We start from the raw sequence: 23596 nt of genomic DNA, 5'->3' as shown, positions 1-23596 counted from the left end.
TTTTAAGTAAGAGTCGGTTTAGGATTGCTACATTAGAGACTTTACTAGGCATAACTAGAGGATGTTAGTATTATTTGATGTGAATTTTTAAATCTGTTTTTTCCCAGGGAAAAAAAGCAGATTCAAAAATTATCTCTTCCTTTATAATAGAATTCCATCAGATTTTTAAAATTGTCATGAGCTATCAATGTACAGAAATCTATTAAAATGTGTACCTTACTTAGAGATGTGTGAAAACAGCAAACCCGGGGTTCTTGGGTATCCTATTTTGAGACCCTTGAGGTCAGAACTATTTGCTTAGAACATTATTTGTCTTTTTCACTGTGTTGATATTTGCACTGACAATGGTACAAAAACAATTATGGATTTAAAAAACTGCTGATGCTTTAGTATACATCAATCAGGGTAGCAACACCAGATTGTACTGGTAGTTACTATATTCTTTTCTATTATAAACTTAAAATTAAAAGAAAAATACCAGTTTTACTTGAAGAATATCTCTGATAGGGTAGGAAAAAATATATTTTAAAACCTCAAAACCTTTTGAGGATGCATTTTAAAAATATTCTGTGGGATAAAATTGGAAGGGTGCATAATCTTTGCATTGTGAAAACTGACAGTTGTGAAGAAAATCACTTGTGCTGTTTTTGAATTGTGAACTAATGGAAGTACTTTTTTCCCCATAGAATATAATTTTTTATTTGAGAGAATTGACAAATTGGTTTTTGGCTTGGCAGACATTTTTTCACAAATAAATAAATTCAGTTTGTCATTTAAGGAAGAAAACCTTGATAGTATTTGTTGCTGGTGTTAAACTGAAGTTTTCAGGAGAAAACTAGAATTTTGGAAAACTTGCATCACCTTAAGCTTGACATCTTTTCAATACTTAAGGTTGTTTTAGAAATATAGTAGTGTTAGTATCAACAAGTGTGAGATTTTGAGATAGTACAATGAGACAAACATGTCAGTATTTAGAAGATGTATAACTCAATTTTCTAAAGGACCAATGCATGATAATATATTGTCTTTTATGCATAAAAGATTCTAAACGTAAGAGACAATGGATTTTATTCTAACAGTTGAAAATTTTCATGGATATTGTTTGAGATTTCACATGGCAACTAACTTTTAAAAAACTAGCATCTGTCAAGTTTTGGTTTAGTATCAAAGAATATCCATAATTACCTGAAAGGGCTATCAAATAATGTCCTGTTTTCCAACTGTGCATGTATGTGAAACTAAGGGAATTTTTTTTATCTATGCAATCAAAATAACACATTATAATAGATTGAATATAGAAGCAGATAGGAGAATTCAATTATTTTCTAGTGAACCACATGTGAGAAATTTGTAAACTTTTAAAACATCACTCTTACTAAATTCTTCTTTGTTTTGGAAATACAGTTGTTTTTCATTTAACATGCTAATTGTGTTAGCATGAAATAGGTTTATAATTTTATATTTAAATGGATTAGTTTGTAAATCTTTGAAAGTTTCAGTTTTGATTTTTTAAAATAATTTAAACATCAATAGAAATAATGTAAATGAAATATTGTTGGGATCCTCAGTAATTTTTAATAATGTAAAAGGGTTTTGAGAATCTGGTTAGAGGAACCAGCATATAATTTAGAAGAAGAATGCAACTTTATAATGCAAAATGCACATGTTTTGTCATCAATCCATAATTTGATGTATTTGTTCAAATAGGAATCTTAGGTAGCATGGTGGTCATAAGGTTAGTGAAATGTACTTGTATTTTTTTGCTATAAACAGATAATCTCAGTGATACCTTGAAGAAATTGAAGATAACAGCTGTTGACAGCACTGAAGATAGTTTGGAAGGATGCTTGGATTGTCTGCTTCAAGCCCTGGCTCAAAACAGTAAGTTTCATTATGCTTACTCAAATTTCAAACAACAACAAAAATCACATCAGCAGTGGTTCAAAAATTGGTATGTAGTTAAGCACATAACTTGTTTTCACATAACTTGAATTCTTTTGAATTCTATCCCTGAATACTGAGATTGTTTTAAGTATTTCCTCCTCCTACCTACCCCCCACCCCCAGTCTGCTCAAAGCCAAACTGATAGGCAGAGAAAGGAGGAATTGATTTGGTAGTAATGACATTTATGCCAGTCTCAGAGTGAGGCTATTATTTTATTCCCAATAGATAAGCATCATAGTTGTTGTTTTTTTGTTTTTTAACACCTACATTTGCGCTTTTAAAAAAAGACTTTGTTATATGTAGGGAGAGAAAGGAGAATCAGAAAGGAGAGCTTAAAACACTTAACAGTTTTTTCCTGAGATCTTATGGTCTACCTTTTAGAATAATTTTATTTTAAAATAACATGTATGCAGCCAGGCATGGTGGCCCTTGTCTATAATCTCAGTGGTTCACGAGGATCATAATTTCAAGGCCAGCCTGAGCACTTAGCAAGGCCCTAAGCCACTTAGTGAGACCCTGTCTCAAAATAAAAATTAAAAAGGGCTGGGAATGTGGCTCAGTGTTTGAGCATGCTTGGGTTCAATCCCTGGTACCTAACAATAACAACAACAATATGTATGCATATATTTAATTGGAAAGAACCACCGGCAGTCAACCAAAAATCCCTTGAGCCAGATGTGGTGGCACACGTCTATAATCCTAGTGATGATCTGGAAGGCAACCCTCAGCAACTCAGTGACGCCCTAAGCAACTTAAAAAGACCATGTCTCAAAATAAAAAATTTTAAAGAAAGACAGAGACTGGGAATGTAGCTCAGAGGTAAAGTATTCCTGGTTTCAATACTCAGTTCGAAATAAGCAGACCAACCAACCAACCAACCTTTAAAACTTAAAGTAAGGCTTGGTGTTTGGTGTTGGGGTAAATAATACTAGAGATAGAAATCACATAATTCTTCATTGACTAACACATTGAATTATTACTTTTGACTTATATTTTTGTTCACTAATTTTTGTTTCACAGTGAATAGGACAGATATAAAATGAAACATTTGTTCCGTTAATTCTGCTTAGTTGTACTGGCATTTAATTATGCCATTCTGTTATTCTGGCACTAACTATGTAGCTGAAAAAGAATCCAGGGGAGAGTATATATTATTACGTTTCAATTTCAGGGACTCAGACGTGTGTTATTTCTTTTTTTTTTATTTTTTAGTAAACTATGACTAGAAAATCTAAAATGATTGATTATAGTACTCTTCATAAAGAAACATACTTTAAAACTAGCTTTGAAAACTGCTTTTGAGATTGTAACTCTCAAGCTATTTAATCTTAGATAAAGAGTTTGAAACAGTTCAATACAGCATGTAGATCTCTTCTCGGCCTTTTGGCTAAGATCAAGTGCAATAACAGCATGTAGATAAGGTTGGAGAAAGTTAAGAAAAAAGGAAAGGAGTGTCTTAAGGCTGGTTGTCCATTATAGTAAAAATGTGACTATTTATGTCTAATAAAATTAAAAATGAGGTTCCTTTGCCATGTGTAGTAGTGCATACTTTTAATCCCAGTTACTCAGGAGGCTGAGGCAGGAGGATTGCAAACTTAAGGCCAGCCTGGACAACTTAGCAAGACCCTGTCTCAAAATAAAGAATAGAGAGGGCTAAGGAAATAGCTCAGGGTTGAAGCACCCCTGTATTCAATCTATAATACCACAAAAACAAACAAACATTATTTTTCATAGAAAGTTCCTTTGAATAGCCCTGATGTAGATACGATATATCAACAAGTTTTACACGTGCCTATGTAGGCAACTTTACATAATAACAACGAGCCTAAGAAAATTAAGTAATTCAAATTTTTTCTTTTGGAGAGGATTTTTTTTTTAATAACTTAATGTTTTCAGTGCCTATTTTTTTTCTGTAAGGGAAAAAGAAGATTATAAATGGATCATTTGCTTTAGAAGCTGAAGGAAATTAAGTGATCTTGGTCACATGTGGAAGGTTGCTGTTTCTCCTTTGAGGAGATCAGAAGGCAGAGAGATGAAAAGGAAAATGAAGGAAAAAAAGGAAGGAAAAGTTTATAGCTTTTTAAAGAACAGATTCAAGAACAATTGAGAAGTGCGTAACTGTTTGATTGAATTTCAGGCTTACTGTAGGCTTATGCATTGAACCTCCGTTTTTGAAAATGGTCCTAAAACTGTTTATCACAAATATTAAGGCCATTTAACCATAAGGTGTTAATAAAAACAAAACCACTGGTTCAACTAATGACTTCCCAGGGAGATAGCAAAAGAAACATCTTCTTAATAGGAAACAAAATTTATAAATGTTCTTATGTCTGAGACTACTGATGCAGAAGAATGAGATAGAGGAGGAAGTTTGTGCAGATTTTCAGTCTTTGACAAGAGTTGAATCTGTCACTAAAGCACCTACTGTGTGTTGGCCCTGGGATAGGGTCTCTGTTATCTAATCTTTCCTGTAGTTTCAAGAGGTAGGTGCTATTGTTCTGCTGTGGCAGAATCCATAGTTTGAATTTAAACTCTTTGTTAACAAAAATTATACTGAGTGAAGTGAGGCTTTTTTTCTGAATTTATCGAATAAGAAGTTGCTCTAAGGAGCTCAGTGTTATTATGTCTTAAATTTTGCTTTTTCTTTAACATGGTTTCAGAGTTTTGTTATTAAAGAATAGTATGAGGGCTGAGGTTGTAGCTCAGTGGTAGAGCGCTTGCCTCACATGCGTGAGGCCCTGTGGTTTGATAAATAAATGAAAATAAAGATATGGTGTCCCTCTACAACTAAAAAAAAAAATTTTAAATAGAAAATGATAAGCCTTTTCTTCCCTTGACATATAGACTGATATATTTATTTGATATATTTTACAAAAATTAGCATCTGGCTTTTAAACCATAAAAGGTAAGGCTTTACTAGTAAGGTATTTCTTTCTCTGCAGTTGTTCTTTAGTAAAATGATTGGACCAATCTTCTTAAATATAAAATTATAAAACATTTAGATTTAACTTAGATGAAGCTATATTGCCTTTTTACAGCGATCTAGTTTTATATTTCTTCCTAGTGCCAGGTGTTTTGACTAAAAATATCACTGTTTGCATCAGAATTGCACCTGATCAAAAATTTCTCCATTTTGTACAAATATAAAATGGTAATGTATGTGTAATATAAATTTAAACTTCAAATTTTATTTTATTTAATAATCTAACTTGTCATTGGAAAGGATATTTCTGAAAGAAAAACAATTTTCAAATATCTACATGTGAATTTAGTGTGTTTGAATTGTGTATTACAAATGAACATAGTCTGAAATTATAAATTTCACTTTGATATATGATTTCACAGTGATTTTCTTCTCTCCTTCCTCCTTACTTTCCCTCCTTCTCATTAAATATAGTATCTATATCATAAGACACAAAAGTTAGAAGATTTGAATACTTACTAGATTTTGTGGACAATATTTATTTAAGCAAGCATTTTGTATAAATTTCTGATCTAAATTAATATGAGGCATACATTCACTCATATGAATACTTCACGTCTCACTTTGAAAATGTTTTTAGTAAATATATGAGGGCCACCAGCCAAGAAATCAGCCTGTTTATTCTAGTCTCTCTTGATTCAGATTATAGTTAGAAGATTCCCAGTAAATGCTTGTTAAATCGTAGCATGGTTACACTATCTCATGCTTAGAAAATTTAAACAATAGGCCACCTATTGTCTTCCCTAAGCATTTAGAAAGGAGATAGCCTTAGAAGTAGGAATCTTAGTCACCCTGTGAGCGAAATGAGTAGCTTACATTAAAGTCCCAAAGGCAAGAAAAGTTAATGCTCTATTCATAAGGAAAATTCTGTTAATTTTACTCCATTTTAAAGGATGGATACCAAATTCCCTTTTGCTGGGGGAACTATAAAGCAGTGACATCATGATCATGGACAGCTTTAAATTCTTCCTGAAGAATAGATTGTCTTCCTTAGTCATATTTTCCTGTGTATGTTAACTTCTTAACTTTTTTTAGGTCTCACCTGATGACAATTCCTAGTTCATTCGAGAATCACGTAATTGTTTATTTTTTGTGGAACAACTTTGTGATACAGCGTTACTTCTCTTTAAAGAAAAAAGAGCTTAATTTCTAGTTCACATTCCTCACCTTATAGTATTCACGTAGCTGTAGAATTCTTAATTTACTTTCTAGCCCTTAAGTTGTTTCCTAGTCCTTAGTTTTTATTTTATTTGTTGTATTGACTTTTGCTCCCACCTAGGTTGCAGTCCTAAGCATCATAATTGTGTACACGGGCTGCTCCTGTGGACTACTCCATGTATCTTTTCTAACCATTATCATTTTCTTATAGTCTGCTTTATGCCTTTAATATCTTTGAAAGATTTATCTCCAGGTAGCTGTTATTTCTTCCTAAGTAAGGAACTTTGAAATTTGTGAACTGTTTTTCAATAGCCATGCTAAATTTGCAGTTACTGAATGTGGAATATTGCTGCTGTTTGGAGAAATGAAAGATTATATTTCACTTTGTTTTTTCATAGCGATATATGGAATGGATTTTTCTTTCCTGAAGTTATCAAATGCATCACAAGAAGTGCTGTATTTCCTTTGCAGGCCAAATTCATTACGTTGTTTACCTGCTTTACATTTTTTTGGTATTGTATGCCTCTTTTAGTCTTTGTGTTCATTGTTCATGAAGGCTGATCACTAGTGCTGGTGATACATTACCAAGGATTCAGTTTTTACCAAATAAAGATAATGTTTTAAGAATATATAAGACTCTCAACTAAAGCCATTAACTAAAATACATTGACAGTTCTTGATAAATTGAGACTCCTGGTTTGCCAGGTAATAGTGGTAGCCCCCTAAATCTGAATTTTTCCACGTTCTCTCAAAATGCAAACAGATCAACAAAGCAGCCAAATAAACCCAACTAAGCATAATCTATGCCTTCACTATAACTAATAAACAAGCCTCAGATGATGAAGTAAGAATAAAAAAATATTCAAATCTAGCTTACTCAGCTTTAGAAATCACTCTAGAAAAGTTCTGTCAAAACTACAATGACAACATGGAAAAAAAGGAGGAGGAATGGAGATTCAGAAGTTCAGGAAAAATTAAAATTGCCTTTAGACAGATAAGCTCCTACCCTGGTAGAGAAATTCTAAGATCTAGCCTTAGATTAGTTTAAGGTATTAGCTACCTAAGGTACATAGGACCCCATATGCCAGGTCAGGAGAATATCAGATTGGGGATAGGAGTCATTCCTTCTTGTGTACTTGGTGACAAAAAGCAAGAAGGGGAGATTACATGTTCTGAAGAATTAAGAACCATTAAATCAGAAGACACTCATTACTCCCTTGGGTTTCAGTTTAGAAATGGGAGCTTCTGAACTGAAACAAACAAAAACCCTAGGTATTCATCTCAAATCTTTATTCTTACTGCATATAACTTGTTTTACAGTTAAGGAAAATTATAATTATATACTGAATGGGAAATTTGAGATGAGATACATCAAAGATGTTCTGAGGAAAAATGGAGAATAAAAGAAGGAAAAGAATCAAAATATTTTAGCCATTAAAATTTTTACTTCTAAGGTGAATCATCTGTGAAGCAGTTATCAATAACAGAACATCATGATCTCTTTTAAACATCATCCTTAAACAAGTCTTCACAGATATGAAAAATAAAAAACCCTTAAATCAGAAACTAAAAAATCAGAACCTTGTAGATAAATGAAAACAAAAGATAAGAGATGATCAATATAGAAGACAGTCAAAAAGATGTAACATATTTGCAATTGGAGTCCTTAAGAAGACAGATAAAACAATGACATATAGGTAATATTTAAAACTAACTTTTTAAAAAAAATTTTATTTGTTCTACTTAATTGTACATAACAGCAGAATGTATTTCAATTTATTGTACACCAATGGAGTGCAACATTTCAATTATCTGATTGTGCATGGCATAGAGATGCCCCATTTGGCAATCATACATGTCCCTAGGATAATAATGTCCATCTCATTCCACCAGCTTCCCTATTTATCCTCATAACCCAACCCCACCCTCCACTTTGCCCAACCAAAGTTCCTCCATTCTTCCCATGCCCCCCCAACCCCCATCACAGATTCAGCATCCACTAATCAGAGAAAACATTTGGCCTTTAGTTTTTTGGGATTGGCTTACTTCGCTTAGCATAATATTCTCCAGCTTCATCCCTTTACCTGAAAAACAAAACAAAACAAAAAAATCCCCAAATTAAATTTCTTGGAAGTAAATGGAGATCTGAATCTATGTATTGAAAGGATACTTGTGAAAGCTGACTTTAAAAATAACAATAATTTAATGGGAAAAAAATCCTCAGGGCCTCTATGCAAAAAGGTCAAATTATTTAAATAAGAAAAGAAAATTAGATTGGCATCAGACTTCTTCATAGTGATGTGTTAGCAGAATTTTCAGGTAACTCAAGGAACAGGAATTTTATAATGAACCACGCAACTCAATAAGTATTAAGGCTATAGAAAAACACTATTAAACATAGAAGAACCCAGGGAATACTCTAGTCTTCCAGAAGAATTATCCAAGCTTATTCTGTCTACTATAGTAGGCATGCTCCAACATGACTATTGAACATTTGAAGTAAGGTTTGTGTGAATTTGTAGAGATGTAAGTTTAAACTAGGTGCCACATTTCAAAAAGTATAAAAAATGTAAATGATCTCATTAATATTTATTTGTAATATTGCTTCTATGTTGAGTCTCTTGTTTAAAATTCAGTAAATGCTTTATTTCTAATTGACACTTTAAAGGACAGCATTTTCTAGATTATAGGTAGTGGCTGAACAGAGTGGGTTTAAAAGTAGACCCAGCCAGAATGATGTGTTAAAAAATGCAACTTAAAGCAAAATAATTATAATAATTGTATTTATATACAGTATAATTGGCTTGTTCATCAAAAGAGAATATTTTTGAAAGAACCTTAAATTCATTATTCTAGGGTTAGATTTTAAGGAAGAGGCAGTATAGAGCATCCAAGTTATGTTTTGTATGCTTAGTCTGAAGCAGAAAAGAGAAGACTGTATATCCAAATATATATCTGGGAATTTGTTGAAAAGGTAGCAGGGAAAGGCTTGAATCTGATTGGGATAATGAGGAAGACCATCTTGAAATTCTTACAGGTTATGAGATTAATAATAAAAGCAAGAAATAACTGAGATACTAGGTGCTGATAATGCTTTGAAAGCATATACTTCATGAGAGGAAAAAAGGATCTTATTATGTGCAGTCTCTAATAGGCAATCCTCCACTGGTGTTCGTGGGTAGCGATTGTAGACTTGATAGAGGATCTAAATTTGCTAATTTTAGCTAATGAGTGTTATTTTTGCTGTCTAAATTACTAAATTTGCAAAACTGCTTGTGTTCTTGCTATAATTTGAACATGTTTCCCGAAGTTCATCATGAGATGGTTTCCTGGTTAAAGGATGAGTTTGGCCCCTTTTTTCTCTTGTATGTGTTCTGTTGCCCTTTTGTGTTTTGCTCTGGGATGATGTAGCAAGAAAGCTTCTGACATATGAGGGTCCTACATCCTTCTCAGGCTCCAGAATTCAAGGAGATCAAGCACTCTTCTTTGTAAATTATCCAGTCTCAGATCTTTTGTTGTAGCAGTGTAAAATGGAAGATGGTTCTCAGCATAGATTAAATGTATAAGAGAAAAATTGTGATTTGAAATTGTTATACGCCACATATACACTGAAAAAAAATTGTCATCCTCAGTATTTATAATTCCAGCTTTCATTTACTATCTCTAAGGAGTACATTTTAAACTATTCTAGGGAAGAAATGATGGGTTTGTGCTGCTGTGTCTTCCTAACATTGTGTCATTAGAGTTCCTTATAACTCTGCATCTACAGATAGCTATGGCTTCAAACCTCTTTTCCCATTTTATTTTAAATTTTTTAGTTACAGATGAATATAATATCTTTATTTTGTTTGTTTGTTTTTTATGTGGTGCTGAGGATAGAACCCAGTATTTCACATGTGCAAACCAAGAGCTCTGCCACTGAGCCACAACCCCAGCCCTCTTCTTTTATTTTTAATGTTTTTTATTAATGTATTATAATTATATGTAATAGTGGAGTTCATGTGACATTCATAGGGGCACATAACATGGTTTACTCTGATTTCATTTCCTAATAGTTCCTCTTCTCCTCCCTACCTTCCTCCCTCTATGCCCCTTTCTCTTCATATCTGATCTTCCTTTTATTTACATATGTATTTTTTCATTGGTGCATCTTAATTATAATAAAAGTGTGGCTACATATTGATTTACTGATTGAAGTTAACTGACTTCTTCTAATTAAGTACAGCAGTCCCCCTCCCATCTTTACCAGTGGTTAACTGCAATACAAATATCTTAAATGAAAAATTTCAGAAATAAGTTTCATATTTTACAACACTTGGAAAAGCATGAAGTCTTACAGCCTCCTGTCGCAGATGGAGTCATTCCTTTGTTCAGCATATCTATGATGTACATGTACCCACCTGCTAGCCACCTGCTAGCTGTCTCTCTTATCAGATCAACTGTCTATCACATTGACTGTTGTGGCACTGCAATACTTATTGTTCACATAACCCTTATTTTACTTAATGGCCCCAAAGTGCAAAACTACTGATTTTGGCAATTTGAATATGCAAAGTAGAAGGTACAAATGCTTCATTTAAGAGAAAAGGCAAAAATTCTCAAGGAAAAAAAAAAAACATGCTGAGATTGCTAGTGTTCATGGTAAGAACAAATCTGCCCATAAAATTGTGCAGATGGAAAAAGAAATTCATGCTAGTTTTGCTGTTATACTGGACACACTAAGTTTTGGCCACTGTGCATAAGTGCTTAATTAAGATGGAAAAGGCATTAGTTTTATGAGTGGAAAACATGAGCAGAAACTCATCTAACTATATACCACATATCATGTCACTTCATCACAAGAAGAAGAGTTAGTCTAAAACAATAAGATGTTTTGAGAGACAGACCACATTTACATAATTTATATAGCATATTGTTACAATTATTCTATTTTATTATTTTATTGTCAGTCTCTTACTGTACCAAATTTATAGCTTAAACTTCATCCTAGGTACCTATGTTTTGGGGGGCCATATGTGCATAAATGTTGGGATTGCTAGTATCCATAATTTACGAATCCACTAGGGATGTTAGAACATATCCCCTCTTGGTAAGGGGAAACTAATATAAATACTAACCCAATTCATTCTGTTATAGCAGAATACTACAGATTAAGTAATTTATAAATAATAGAAATTTGTTCCCTATTCTGGAGGCTGAGAAGTCTAGGATCAAGGCACTATCAGGTATAAAGTCTGGTGAGGTACCATGTTTCATTCATGGTCCCGGATTGTGGTATCCTCACATGATGGGAGGTAGAACAGAAAAATAAAGGGACAGAAACAGACAAAGAAGTCTCTTTTATAATGGCATGAATCTACTCACTTCCCCAAAATCCGTATCTCTTAAAACTATCATTTGGGGGATTAAGTTTCAGCACTTGGATTTTGGGTAGGGTATAATGTGTTAGTTCATTTTTCATTAATAAAATACCTGAGGCAGGCTGCTTTATGAAACAAAGAGGTTTATTTTGGCTGTTACAGAGGACCAAGGCCAAGAGGCTGCATCTGGGGATAGCTTTGGTGACAGAGTCCTAAGGTGGTTTGGTATCACATGGCCAAGAGTCAGGGAGCATGCATATGTTTATGTGTCTCTTTTCATGTCTCTCCTCTTTATAAAGCCACTAGGATTCAACTATTGGGGCTCCACCCTAATAACTTTATCCAGTTCTAATTCCCAAAGGCCTTAATTCTACACACTATAGGTGGATTAAGTTTCCTCTTTCTTAATACCTCATCATGGGGACTATATTTGAACACATGAACCTTTGGGGGGATACACTTAAATCATGAAACACAGTATTCAAATTACAGCACCCAGTATGTATTGGAATGTGTTAAAGAATATGAAATATGTAAATTGACCTTTTGGTATAATGAATGAGAAATGAGTTAATATTTGAATAATAAATTTCTCAACAGAAACTTATAATTTGATGCTTTAAGATAGTGAAGTAATATGTAGATTAAGTTGAACTGTTTTTAGTGTCTTTACTGTAATTCTTTGTTGTTTTCTTTTACTCCTTTTTATTTGTTCTTTTTAGTTACACATGACAGTAGAGTGTATTTTGATATATCATGCATATATGAAATATGACTTCCCATTTTTGGGTTGTACATGATGTGGAGCTACACTGGTCATGTATTCATATATGAACATAGGAAAATTATGTCCGATACATTCTACTGTCTTGCCTGTTCTCATCCTCCCTCCCTTCCCCCCACTCCACCCTGTCCAATCCAGTGAACCCCCACCCCCCATTGTGAGTCAGCATCCACACCAGAGAGAACATTCAGCCTTTGATTTTTTGGAATTGGCTTATTTCACCTAGCATGATAGTCTCCAGTTCCATCCATTTACCAGCAAGTGCCATAATTTCATTCTTCTTTATGACTGAGTAATATTTCATTGTGTATATAAACCATATTTTCTTTATCCATTCATCTGTTGAAGGGCACCTAGGTTGGTTCCATAGCTCAGCTATTGTGAATTGAACTGGTATGAACAATTGATGTGGCTGTACACTATAGTATGCTGATTTTAAGTCCTCTGGGTATATGCCAAGGAGTGGGATAGCTGGGGCAAATGGTGGTTCCATTCCAAGTTTTCTGAGGAATGTCCATAGTGCTTTCCAGAGTAGTTGTACCAGTTTGCAGTCCCACCAGCAATGTATGAGTATACTTTTTTCCCCACATTGTTGCCAACATTTGTTTTTGCTTGTATTCTTGATAATTGCCATTCTGACTAGAGTGAGATGCAATCTCAGTTACATTTCTCTAATGATTATTGGTGTTTGAACCTGAAGGTAAGAGTAGTATTAGGCTACTTTTTACTTAGTATTGTACTTGAAAGTCCAAATGATTTGTATTTTCTCCAGAATACTTTTCTTACATAGTCTAATACCTTCCTCTTTACCTTTTAAATTTCAGATTTCCTAAGTTCCCTTTTGTCATTGTAAAACAAAGTTTTATCATTAAGTAGACTTTGGAATTTATAAATGAGCTATTTGGGGAAATAATATAATTTATTGAATAAATTTTCTTAATGGAAGCTTCCTTATAAAGTATACATGTTCTTGTTATTTATTTACTTATGTTCAAAAAGTTTATTTTGATATGGTATAAGGTAAGGATCTATTTTTTTCCCCTAGACATTCAATTTTCTTAATATCATGTGGCTTTTTAAAATACATTTATTTTATTTTATGTGGTGTTGAGGATCGAAACCAGGTCCTCACACATGCTAGGCAAGCGCTCTACTGCTGAGCCATAACCCCAGCCCCAGTATCGTGTGTTTTTAAATGTATTCTTTGTTAGTTAGTGAGGCTCCTTGTAGCCTGTACTGACCACATAGTTTCATATAATTGCATCAGTATTTGGGTTTTATTCTGTCCCATTAATCTGTTATTTATTGTGCTATCCACCATGCTGTTTCAGTTATGGTCACTTGTGGCGTAAGTTTCCCATTATTTGTCTGTCTTGAAAATTTTTTGTTTTTATTATTCTCATGGATTTATTATATCAAAACTTCTAGTAACACTTTGCCACATTCCTGAAAAATCTTACTGGAATTATGGCTCCCTTATTTCCTTCATTGATCCTCATATCATGACAAAGAGACATTTGAGTGCTATTGTAAGATGGTAGATCAAAGGATGATATTATGCTTTCCTAAAATCTTTGTGGCATGTTTGTGTTCTTACTGGAATATTATCTGCTGGAAGGGCTAAGATGATTCTCCCCTGTAGGAACCGTGGTGTATTGGTCAGGTTCACAAGAGAAGCAGAACCAATAGGATGTGTGTAATAAATATTTATTTTAAGGATCTGGCTCATGCAATTATGGGGGCTGGAAGCCCAGATCTGCAGCGTGGACCAGCAGGTTAGAGACTCAGGGAGGAAGCAATGTTGCAGTTCAAGAGTTCCCTCTTAACTTGCCAGTCTTTTGTTCTACTAGGTCTTTAGCTGATTGGATGAAGCCCACTCACCTGTAGAGGGCAAATCTGCTTTACTCAAAACGTACTGACTGAGGGCTGGGGTTGTAGCTCAGTGGCAGAGGGCTTGCCTAGCATGTGTGAGATGCTGGGTTTGATCCTTAGCACCACATAAAAATAAAATAAAGGCATGCTGTCCATCTACGACTACAGAAACAAAAATAAAATAAAATAAAAAACAACAACGACAAAACACTGACTGAAATGTGAATCTCATCCAAAAACACTGTCATAGAAACATCCAGAACAAATGTTTGACCAAATACCTGGATACCACAGCCCAGCCAAATTGACACAGATTTGACTATGGCAAATAGAATATACATTTCTATTGAAATATCAAAATGAATGGTATGGTACAGTAGTTAGATGTTGGGATAACTGCTAGTGAAAAGGGCCATTGGAATTAGAATTTTCTGCACAAAAGTCTGTAATTGGTTTTATTGAGATTTTTTTCATGACCTACTTTTTAATATTTATTGTAATAAATGCCAAAATGAGGCTACAAAAGGCAGAATCTTTTTTAAAAAAAAAATTTTGATAGGGGCATAGGAATTCAAAGTCCAAGATTTTAGCACACAGTGTTCTGTGAGGCAAATTTTCATTTTAGATCCTTATAATTTTCTCTTCCCCTAGTTAAGTGTTACATATCTTTTTATTGTACTAAAGGAGCAAACAGAATGTTTTCATTTGGCTCATAATAACTTAGTTATGGATTGATCATCTTTTCTTTCTGATGTGCATGTGGGAGTGATAATATAAAGGCAAGGTAATTTTCTACAATGATTTTTGAAGGCTTAAAGAACATTTTTGCATATGTTCGCTTTTAAAAAATATAATCTAAAACCTGATTAGCTTAATGCAAAGTGAAAAGTTTAGTCCTTGCATGAACTCGTGATTGTAATTCTACAAAATTCTACAAAATTTTTGATAAGAGAATTCCTAAAATATAAGGCAGTCTCTTTATAACCTTGATCCTCTTTTATTTTAAAAGCAATTACAGCTACAACAACATCAATAAATATAATTCAGTTTCTTTATCTTTAATATTCCCATAGCAGTTTGTATATTCTTCTATTTAAGCTTATATCAATATATATTTATTGTTTGTGTATGCCTTTTTCATTTCTTCAGTTATAAATTTTGAAAGGGCAGAGATGCACTCTTCGCCTACCATTAATTGGGTACCACTGTGCATTAGTTGCTAATTGCCCTAGAGAGTTTAGTGGTTTACATAGATAAATAATAGGTAAGTTTTAATACAGTATAATATGTTGTATAATGGAGCCAATTACAAAGTGTTGTAGCAATAGAGAACTGGATCCATTCATGGTTATAAGATTCAGAATACCACAGAGAATGACCTGTCTTCCGAGTCTTAATCACTAGATATGTATTGTATAGTGTACTCTTGTCTTTCTCCTTCTACCTGGCTTTTTTTCAAATCTGAGACAGTTTACAGCTTCTTAACACTGGTAGCATTTGGCTGCTGCCCACCTCCCCAGAATTGCCCTGTTATATAGAATGTTGCTATTACAAATTTAAGGCCTCTAGCTTCAGCTGGTATTTCTTTAATGTTTTTACATATTCCTTCTTTGTGAATGTATCTTTTTCCTTTTTTGCTGAGAGTATATTTTATTGTCCTTAAAAGCTCAGCTCATGTTACCTTATTTGTGAGCATTTCCATGTTTATACAACTGTATCAATAACATTTAATTGTGATAATTTATTAATCTCACTCTTTTTCTTAATAGATAAGTTTACTGAAGATGATTTGCATCCTGTATCTTACAGTTTCTATAGGGACTCAGTAAAAACACACTTTCCTTGGGTGATCTCATCCATTCCTGGGTCCTTCACTACTAAGTATGTTCTGACAATTGGGAGACAGTTACATTGTGGTGTGTATTTGGATAAGCCTGAACAAGGAGTGCTGAATTTTGAAAGTACAGTGTACTTGAGCTACATAAATGTGAGGACTTGTGTGGAAAATTCCTGAGGTAGGAAAAAAATGTATTCCAGTAAGTAACTCAAAACTTTGATGTTGCTAGCAGGAACAGGTCAAGAGATGAAAACTTGAAAGCATTAGAGATCAAATTATGAAAGGACTTTTTATGCTATTCTAATATCATAGAAAAGCAAGTGAAAAACAATAAAAATTGTGGTGGTTGTCTGAAAGATAGACTGGAGAATTTCCATGAGGAGGAGGACATGTTTTTCTGAGACAAGAGTTAAGGATCATAGGCTAATATCAGTTAATATCATAGGCTGGTCTAGGTGTGAAGGAACAAAATATTTACACTCTGAATTACCAAGAAAGATTATCTTTGACAGTGATGGGGAGATACTGGTTTAGGAAATATGAAGAGAAATCACTACAGAATAAAATGATTATTGAACAATGTTGAAAGTCCAATAAGATTATAAAATTTGGATTTGTAGTGATACCAGTTTACATATTTAATAATATAACAACTATTTTTAAATTGGGGAACATGAAATAGTACATAGCTAGAATCATTTAGTATCAGAAGATTTAGAAGTAAGGTGATGTGGGTTTTTAGGGAATTTAGTTAATACTAGAATTACAGAAATAAGGTTAAAAAATTAACAAGGAAATAAAAGACATGGTATCAGAAATTGATTTCCAAATTTATGCTTTCAAACATGGAGCAGTTCTACATGATCATGAGACCCTGAGTATGATTCTGCTGTGGATTGTTAAAGAGCAGTGGGAATTGGGTCATTTGTTAAAGTCAGGGAAAGTGAGGCAAAGTTATTAACCATCTTAGAGTTTGAGATGGTTGCAAAAATTGGAGGAGGGGGGAGAAAACTGAAAGTAAACTATAGTGAACCTGATGGTTAGAATTCTAATAACGAGAATAGAATAGCCTTAACAGATGGTAGTAGCTGAAAAAAGAGAAAATTGTTTTTTTAATGAAGCCAGAAGACAACTACCTCAAATTCTTTTGAGCTAGGAAGTTGAGTAAACCGCAGTTAAGGAATCTGCTTGGGAATACTTCAAAGGAAATTTCCAGAGAGAGCTCTAAAGTGAAAGGGAGGAGGGAGAGTTTGAGGAGTATTTGAATTCCACTTATGTCCTTAAGGAGTCCAAGAGGGAACAATAAAACGTTTTCAAAACTAGGTTTGAAGGGATATTTAAACCTGATAAATGCATTTATTCTCTTTCCTTGGTAGATATGGTGACCTAAAGTATGTTTTTGTTTTCAGTTTAGTGTTGATGGATTTTGTTGTTGTAGCCAAACTATATTGAGAAGAGATACTTGAAAAAAGCATCTTACGTACTGGGGCTGCATCTCAGTGGTAGGGTTCTTACCTACCATCCTCAAGGCCCTGCATTCAATTCCCAGCACTGAAAAAGAAAAATTTACTTAATTTCATTCTCTTTTCAGAATGACTCAGTGCAGTTGTAGTGCTAATGTATTTTACATAGACTTGTTGGCATTTTCCCAACTGGTTCTTTAGCCATAGTGTTATTTTTAAAGTATTTTTAGTTGTAGATGGACACAGTACCTTTATTTGTTTTTATGTGGTGTTGAGGATTGAACCCAGTGCCTCATACATGTGAGGCAAGTGCTCCACCACTGAGTCACAACCCCAGCTCTCCTTAGCCATATTCTTCATGTCTTTTTCTGTGACAAATATTTTATTATTCAATATTTATCAGCAATATTCTTTTAATATTCGATTATCCTCTGTTAAGGTCATTGACTTATCAGCGACTGTCACAATTTCATCTGATAATCTTATATGTTAATTTTCTTGAGATTTGATATTCCTTCCATTTACTTCTCAGAATAAGACTTCATTCTTCTTCCTTCTTTCAAACATGCACTTTTAAAAATACTAAATTTATTCAAAATATCCTATAGTCAAATGACTCTGCTGTCACAGCCTATATCTTAGCCATTCTCCCTAAAAACTTAAAATCCTCTACCAAAAGGTTACATAAAATTATTGATTGTTTATTATGTCAGCATTGGGTCATCTGTTCTGAAAATTTATTTAACCTTTGGAAATTAACATCAAATTCATGCTTGGCCAACGATACCTTCATTTTTGCTTTCTTTTCTTTCTTTTTTCCTTTTATTCTTAGCCCTTTCCTTGAGCTTCATTTTGCTAACTGAATTTTTATTCTCTCTACAATTTTAGTTGAAATTATAATTTATTTCCATAAAGCTTTAAAAACATTTCAGTTCTACTTAAGCCAACAGGATTCGATTTGGGTTTGTTTTCCCTTTTATTGAGTTTTTTTAATAAAGTAAAAATAAATCACTATATCTCTTCTTTGCCTCTTTTATGTCCTATAGTTCTACATTTCTCTTTTTCTTTACTGTCAATTGAGATTCTTTCCCTCTCCCTATCCCAACCCTCTTCTCCCCTTTTCTATTTCACAGCTCTCCCCCTTTGGTGAGGCTCATGGGATTTGAGTGAGATGACTTTCACCTCTAGAATCTTCTAGACTGTGTGATCTATGAGCTAGTAAATTCCTCATTGATGTATTATACTGTACTTTGTTACTTGCAGTATGTCTTAATACACAAAGTTTAAAATATTTTTTGTTTATAAAATATGTGGATGGCTATATTATATAGAATTTAGGAAATATAGAAAAATAATTTTTTTTATTTTTTCAAAATTTGAAAATAACTTTCTTTTTTAAAAACAGCATATTTTTGATCAGTCATGATATTAAATATTCTTTTCAAATGTTGAAAATGATTATATAATGTGCTATTTAGATGGCTAGACAACAGTGAACATCTCTCAGGTACATTTTGAGATGACATAATGATCCATTCAGGTTTTTTTTCCTTACACTGAGGTTACTATAATGTCAATTTAAAGTGACTTCTTAACTTTTTTTTTTTACTTTTCTGTGTCCCTTCTTGTTTGTTTTGTTTTCTTGGGAAAGTAGAGTAAATTTTATTTCACATTGACTTGTAGTTAGTATAATTTATAGTTAGCATTAAAGGAATCCATCAAATCACTCATTCTTTTAGATGTCTCATTAAGAAATGATTTATTTGAAAAGCAGTATGTAATCCCGTAGGCTCACAGTAAACATGAGGAAATTAAGGACTTCATAAAATTCTGCAGATGCCAGATCTGTTCAGCTTTATTTACTTGATATATTCCTCTAGGGTATTTGACAATAGAATGGAAATGGATCCTTAATTGAAAATATTTGTTCACTGTGTTTTGTTACACACCCATTCTCTTGGTCTGAAAAGTGAAAGTCCACACTTCCACAGGAAATGAATCTTCAGTAATGATTTTCATCTTCTAGGTGAATAATTCTAGTTGCATTCTCTGCTTCTACCTTAGTCATTAACACAGTCCTTTTGGTGTTTACTTTCTCAGTAAATCTCTTTTATTTTTTAATAGTACAATTTTTAGTTTTTTAGCAACTGCTTTATGACCTAGTTAGTGGTAATTTTAAAGAAAAAGTCAAACTAGCATGTCTTCCTGCTTGTTCTGTTGATGATTTCTAAACACAACTTCTACTCCCACAACTTACATTATCCCTGGAATTTAAATGACTGTAAGACTATCAAAATCATTTATTGTAATTTTACAAAATGAGTCTCACAACTTAATCTTTTAGTAAGACCTATTTCTGATGATGAGTCATTGTATAAATGGGGTTTGTTCCGTTCCTTCTTTTCACGACTGCATACATTCTTTTCTTTCTTGCATCTCTGTTCCTTTTGTGTGGTTAAGATCTCTCTGGGGGAAAAAAAGGTTTTCATCATGAGAGAAATGTCATTTTATTCACACATACACCCCCACACACGTCATGTGCTTCCATTTTCTTTTGAAAACTTTAATTTCTCATTTGTTGGTCCATGAGTTTACTTATAGTCAGCGTATTCCTCTTATGTGTTTTAAACCCACTTTATTCTTTATAGACTAGTTACCTTTCTTTTCTTATCACAGCCTCAGTTTAGCTATTCCAAAATACTATACATTCCTTTCTTATTCAGTTATCTTACTTTAGTTCCTATTCCTGTAAAATATGTTAAGAAAGAAATATTTTTCATAATTTGGCAAGTCTAGTTAAGGTATTGTCAACAATATGTATATTCCAGATGACAGTTGGGGTGGACAGAGTACCAGCTAGGAATCAGAAATACTGGTTTCTTGTTTTTTCCAATATAATTGTACCATATGGTCTTACTTATTTAATATAAAAAAAACACGACAATTCATGCCTATCTCACATGACTGTTTTTAAAAACAAAGAGATAAAGCTGGGACCATAAGAATGAATGGCTTTTGATAGGTAACTTTGAATGAGGACAATGTAAGTCTGAGTAAGAATTATCTAAAATGGTAGGGTGAGTGGGGCTGGCATTTTATTGTATGTATTACTAGTATTATTTTTGATACCAAGAATTGAACCCAAGGGTACTTAACCACTGAGCCACATCCCTAGTGTATTTATTTATTTTTACTTACTCATGTACTTACTTATGTACTTATTTTGAGACAGGATCTCATTAAGTTGCATAAGGCCTCACCAAGTGGCTAAGGCTGGTTTCAAACCTGTGATCCTCCTGTCTCAGCCTCCCAAGGATGGTAGCAAGGCACCACCATTCCTGGCACGGGAATAGCATTTTAGAGAGGGAACATCACTTGCTGAAAGGAGTTATGAAATAGAAGGATTGGTTTGGGTTACTCTTCAGTCATTTAGTGTGGTTGGAGATAGGAGATACAATCGGAAAATATGAATGCCTTTGAATGTTTATCTAAAAGTTGTGGAGGATCGTTAAGATTTAGGGAAGTGGCAAAATTTGCATTTCCAGAAGTTTATTCTGTATTATCATAGATGACAGATTGGGTGGAAGAAGCCAAAATGGAGTTAGGGAGACTTTTAAAGCTGTTGGATTGAATGAGGTCAGAACTGAGAACTTGAAATGGCAGGAATGTAGAAAGGAAACAATAGGCACAAAAGATAGTAGTGAGATGGAAATCTTTGGAACCTATGTTCTTATTAAATGTGGGTGGTAGGAAGCCATTTACTAAAAGAGAAATTTATAATTGATCTAAGGTTTCTGGCTTAGATTCCCTACTATTTACTGAGATGAAAATCAGAATGAATTTAAAGCAAAAAGTAAATTGGATTTGGGATGTTAAATGTGAGATATTTATAATATCTCCCAGTGCAAATATTTTGTTTTCTATTTGATAAGAGAGGATTTGGGACTTGGTTGTAAATGAAGTCTTGGATTTGAATCAGAATGCCCAGGCATAGAGCCAGATTTCTTTGTTACCCCTATTTTTAAAATCTCCCCCTTGCGGAATGTACATTTCCTCAGAAACCAGGATATCCATGGTCCTTTGAGTCATATTACTGGTCCTTTTAGTCAATTCCAAACCTGAGTCCTCACTGAAAATATGTCTTCTCCCCAAAGTCTGCCTTTAAGATCCATAGGACATGTAATATCAAAATAATATTCTCAAAACTAAGCAAAACTTAAAATATCTTTTATTATGTTAAAGCTATATTACCAATCTAATTCAAATACGTTTTTAACCAAATAGAGTCATAGTAGTAGCAGTCAATATTTTTGTTATTCTAACATGGAGTTGTTATTTAGTTATCAAATGATATTTATTAGTTTGTGTTCATGAAGACTATATGATAATGTAATAATTTCAGCTTATTGTGGTAGCGTACTTGAAAACTTCCTGTTGGTATTTAACTGAAGATAATTAGTTTAATGTATTTACTTGGTTAGCATTATTAGGAACTTTACCTTTTCTCAAACCATAATCTTAAATTACATAGTTCCTGCCTATTCCACCTTCTCCATCCTTTGTCCTGCCCGGTTATTGTCCTTGAGGAGTTGTAAGCATTGTGCTTTAACTTTTGTCCATACAGCAGTGTAACCTGGCTTCTTCAGTTTTTCTGGCTTAAACATCCAGTTTTAAGTGTCATAACTGGGCTGCCTCTTGTCTTCAGGAGGCCAGGTGGGGTGTGGAGGTAGAGCTTGCGAGGACTGCAAGGGCTACTGGGCATGACTCCTACATTAGCTTCTACATATCTTCTATTAGAATAGTAATTGCCCTTCATATATGGGTCCTGCATAATTCAAAGGGTGCTCCTAGGTGCTTGTAATTTGTAGACATACTCAGACATGTTTTTATGACTGCACCTAAGTATGAAGGAGGAGAAAGATAATGAATTGATTCTTAGAAACATGTCAAAGGAGTGTAGTTAAAAATGCCAATAGTAATCTGACTAAAGATATTGAAAAATCTGCCTTTCTTTAAAAGAACACTTGATCACAGTGCCTTGTTAAAATTTTTATTTTGTTTTAACAGGTAGCTGTTCATTGGGACCTGCAAATATCAACCTCAGTGCCTTTTATAATCATTTCAAGGGTGCTCACAAATATCTGAGAACATCTATGAGTTTGAATATAAATATACAGTTTGAGATACAGTAGAATGTCAGTGCAGAAAGTATTCTAAAATAAGGTTAAAACTTTTTAGTTATTTATTGAACAGTGATGTTTTAGTGATAGAGTAGTATTTTGCTTTTTATGTTTTTACAACAAAGAGAAAAGGGTAATTCCTGATGCTTAGATTGTAAACCTTTACAGAAATTCATATGCTGGCAGGAAATACTATTTTCAAATTTTTGATTTCTATTTTAGCATAGCTATTCTCCCAATTGCTTTGATTGTAATTTGTGGAAAGTCTTACCAGAGGGCAAGTGTCTGCATTATTTTCCCCTTGCCCCTGACATTCAGCTCTGATATTCAGCCATTCTTTCAGTTAAAATGAGGAATGCATGGGTGCAATTAGCTTGCCTTCACACGCACAAATGCCTCAGCTCCACATCTAATCATGATTCATGCCTTATGCCAGACTCTTGTAGCCATCCCAACATCAGCAGATGGTGGGGCTAGACCCCTGGGGCAGCTTGACCCAGTGTTGCAGGTGATACATTCTCTGGTAGTAGTGGTCAGAAAAGGAAGGATTTTTTAAACATGGCAAGTTGAGTTCAGTTATTTTTGACTTCTTGCTTTAAAAAAATTAATTAATGAATGTTAGGTGTTAGATTTTTCAAGTGGTAACTTAAAACTTATTAGTCTAAGATATAAAAGCATATACTGGTAGTGATATGTTATTTTCACACAGATCTCGGGCACTAGAGAGGTGCATGAGATAGCAGCTTTTAATTTTTTATCAGAACTCATAATTAGAAATACATTTTATATTATATATATGTAAATATATATGTGTGTGTGTGTATATATATTTATACACACACACATACATAGTATGCATGTGTGTATACATAACAACCCAAAATTTCATTGTTTTAACTTACAGTATGCAGTTATTTTTCTACTTTTTTGTTATTAATTCTCTCTTTTTAAGAAATTGCTGGTAATCATTCACCAGATAAAATTTCAGAGCTCACTAATGAATCGGGATCCACAG

General features: G+C 33.5%; 1 protein-coding gene across 4 annotated transcripts in view; it reads left to right on the top strand.

Moving 5' to 3' along the window:
- Rap1gds1 (Rap1 GTPase-GDP dissociation stimulator 1) overlaps positions 1-23596 on the top strand; it is a 150406-nt gene that overhangs the window by 32433 nt on the left and 94377 nt on the right. For all 4 annotated transcript variants that reach the window (XM_046459024.1, XM_046459023.1, XM_046459022.1 and 1 more), the window contains exon 2: positions 1774-1881. In XM_046459024.1, the coding sequence (XP_046314980.1) occupies positions 1774-1881 (108 nt within the window). The remainder of the gene's footprint in view (positions 1-1773; positions 1882-23596) is intronic.

This window comes from Marmota monax, unplaced genomic scaffold (genome assembly GCF_021218885.2).
Source record: "Marmota monax isolate L192 unplaced genomic scaffold, Marmota_monax_Labrador192_F-V1.1 WCK01_AAM20220418_F8-fsc00002, whole genome shotgun sequence".
NCBI lineage: Eukaryota > Metazoa > Chordata > Mammalia > Rodentia > Sciuridae > Marmota > Marmota monax.
Note: the sequence above shows the minus strand (reverse complement) of the source record. Positions and strands in the feature narration are given on the sequence as shown.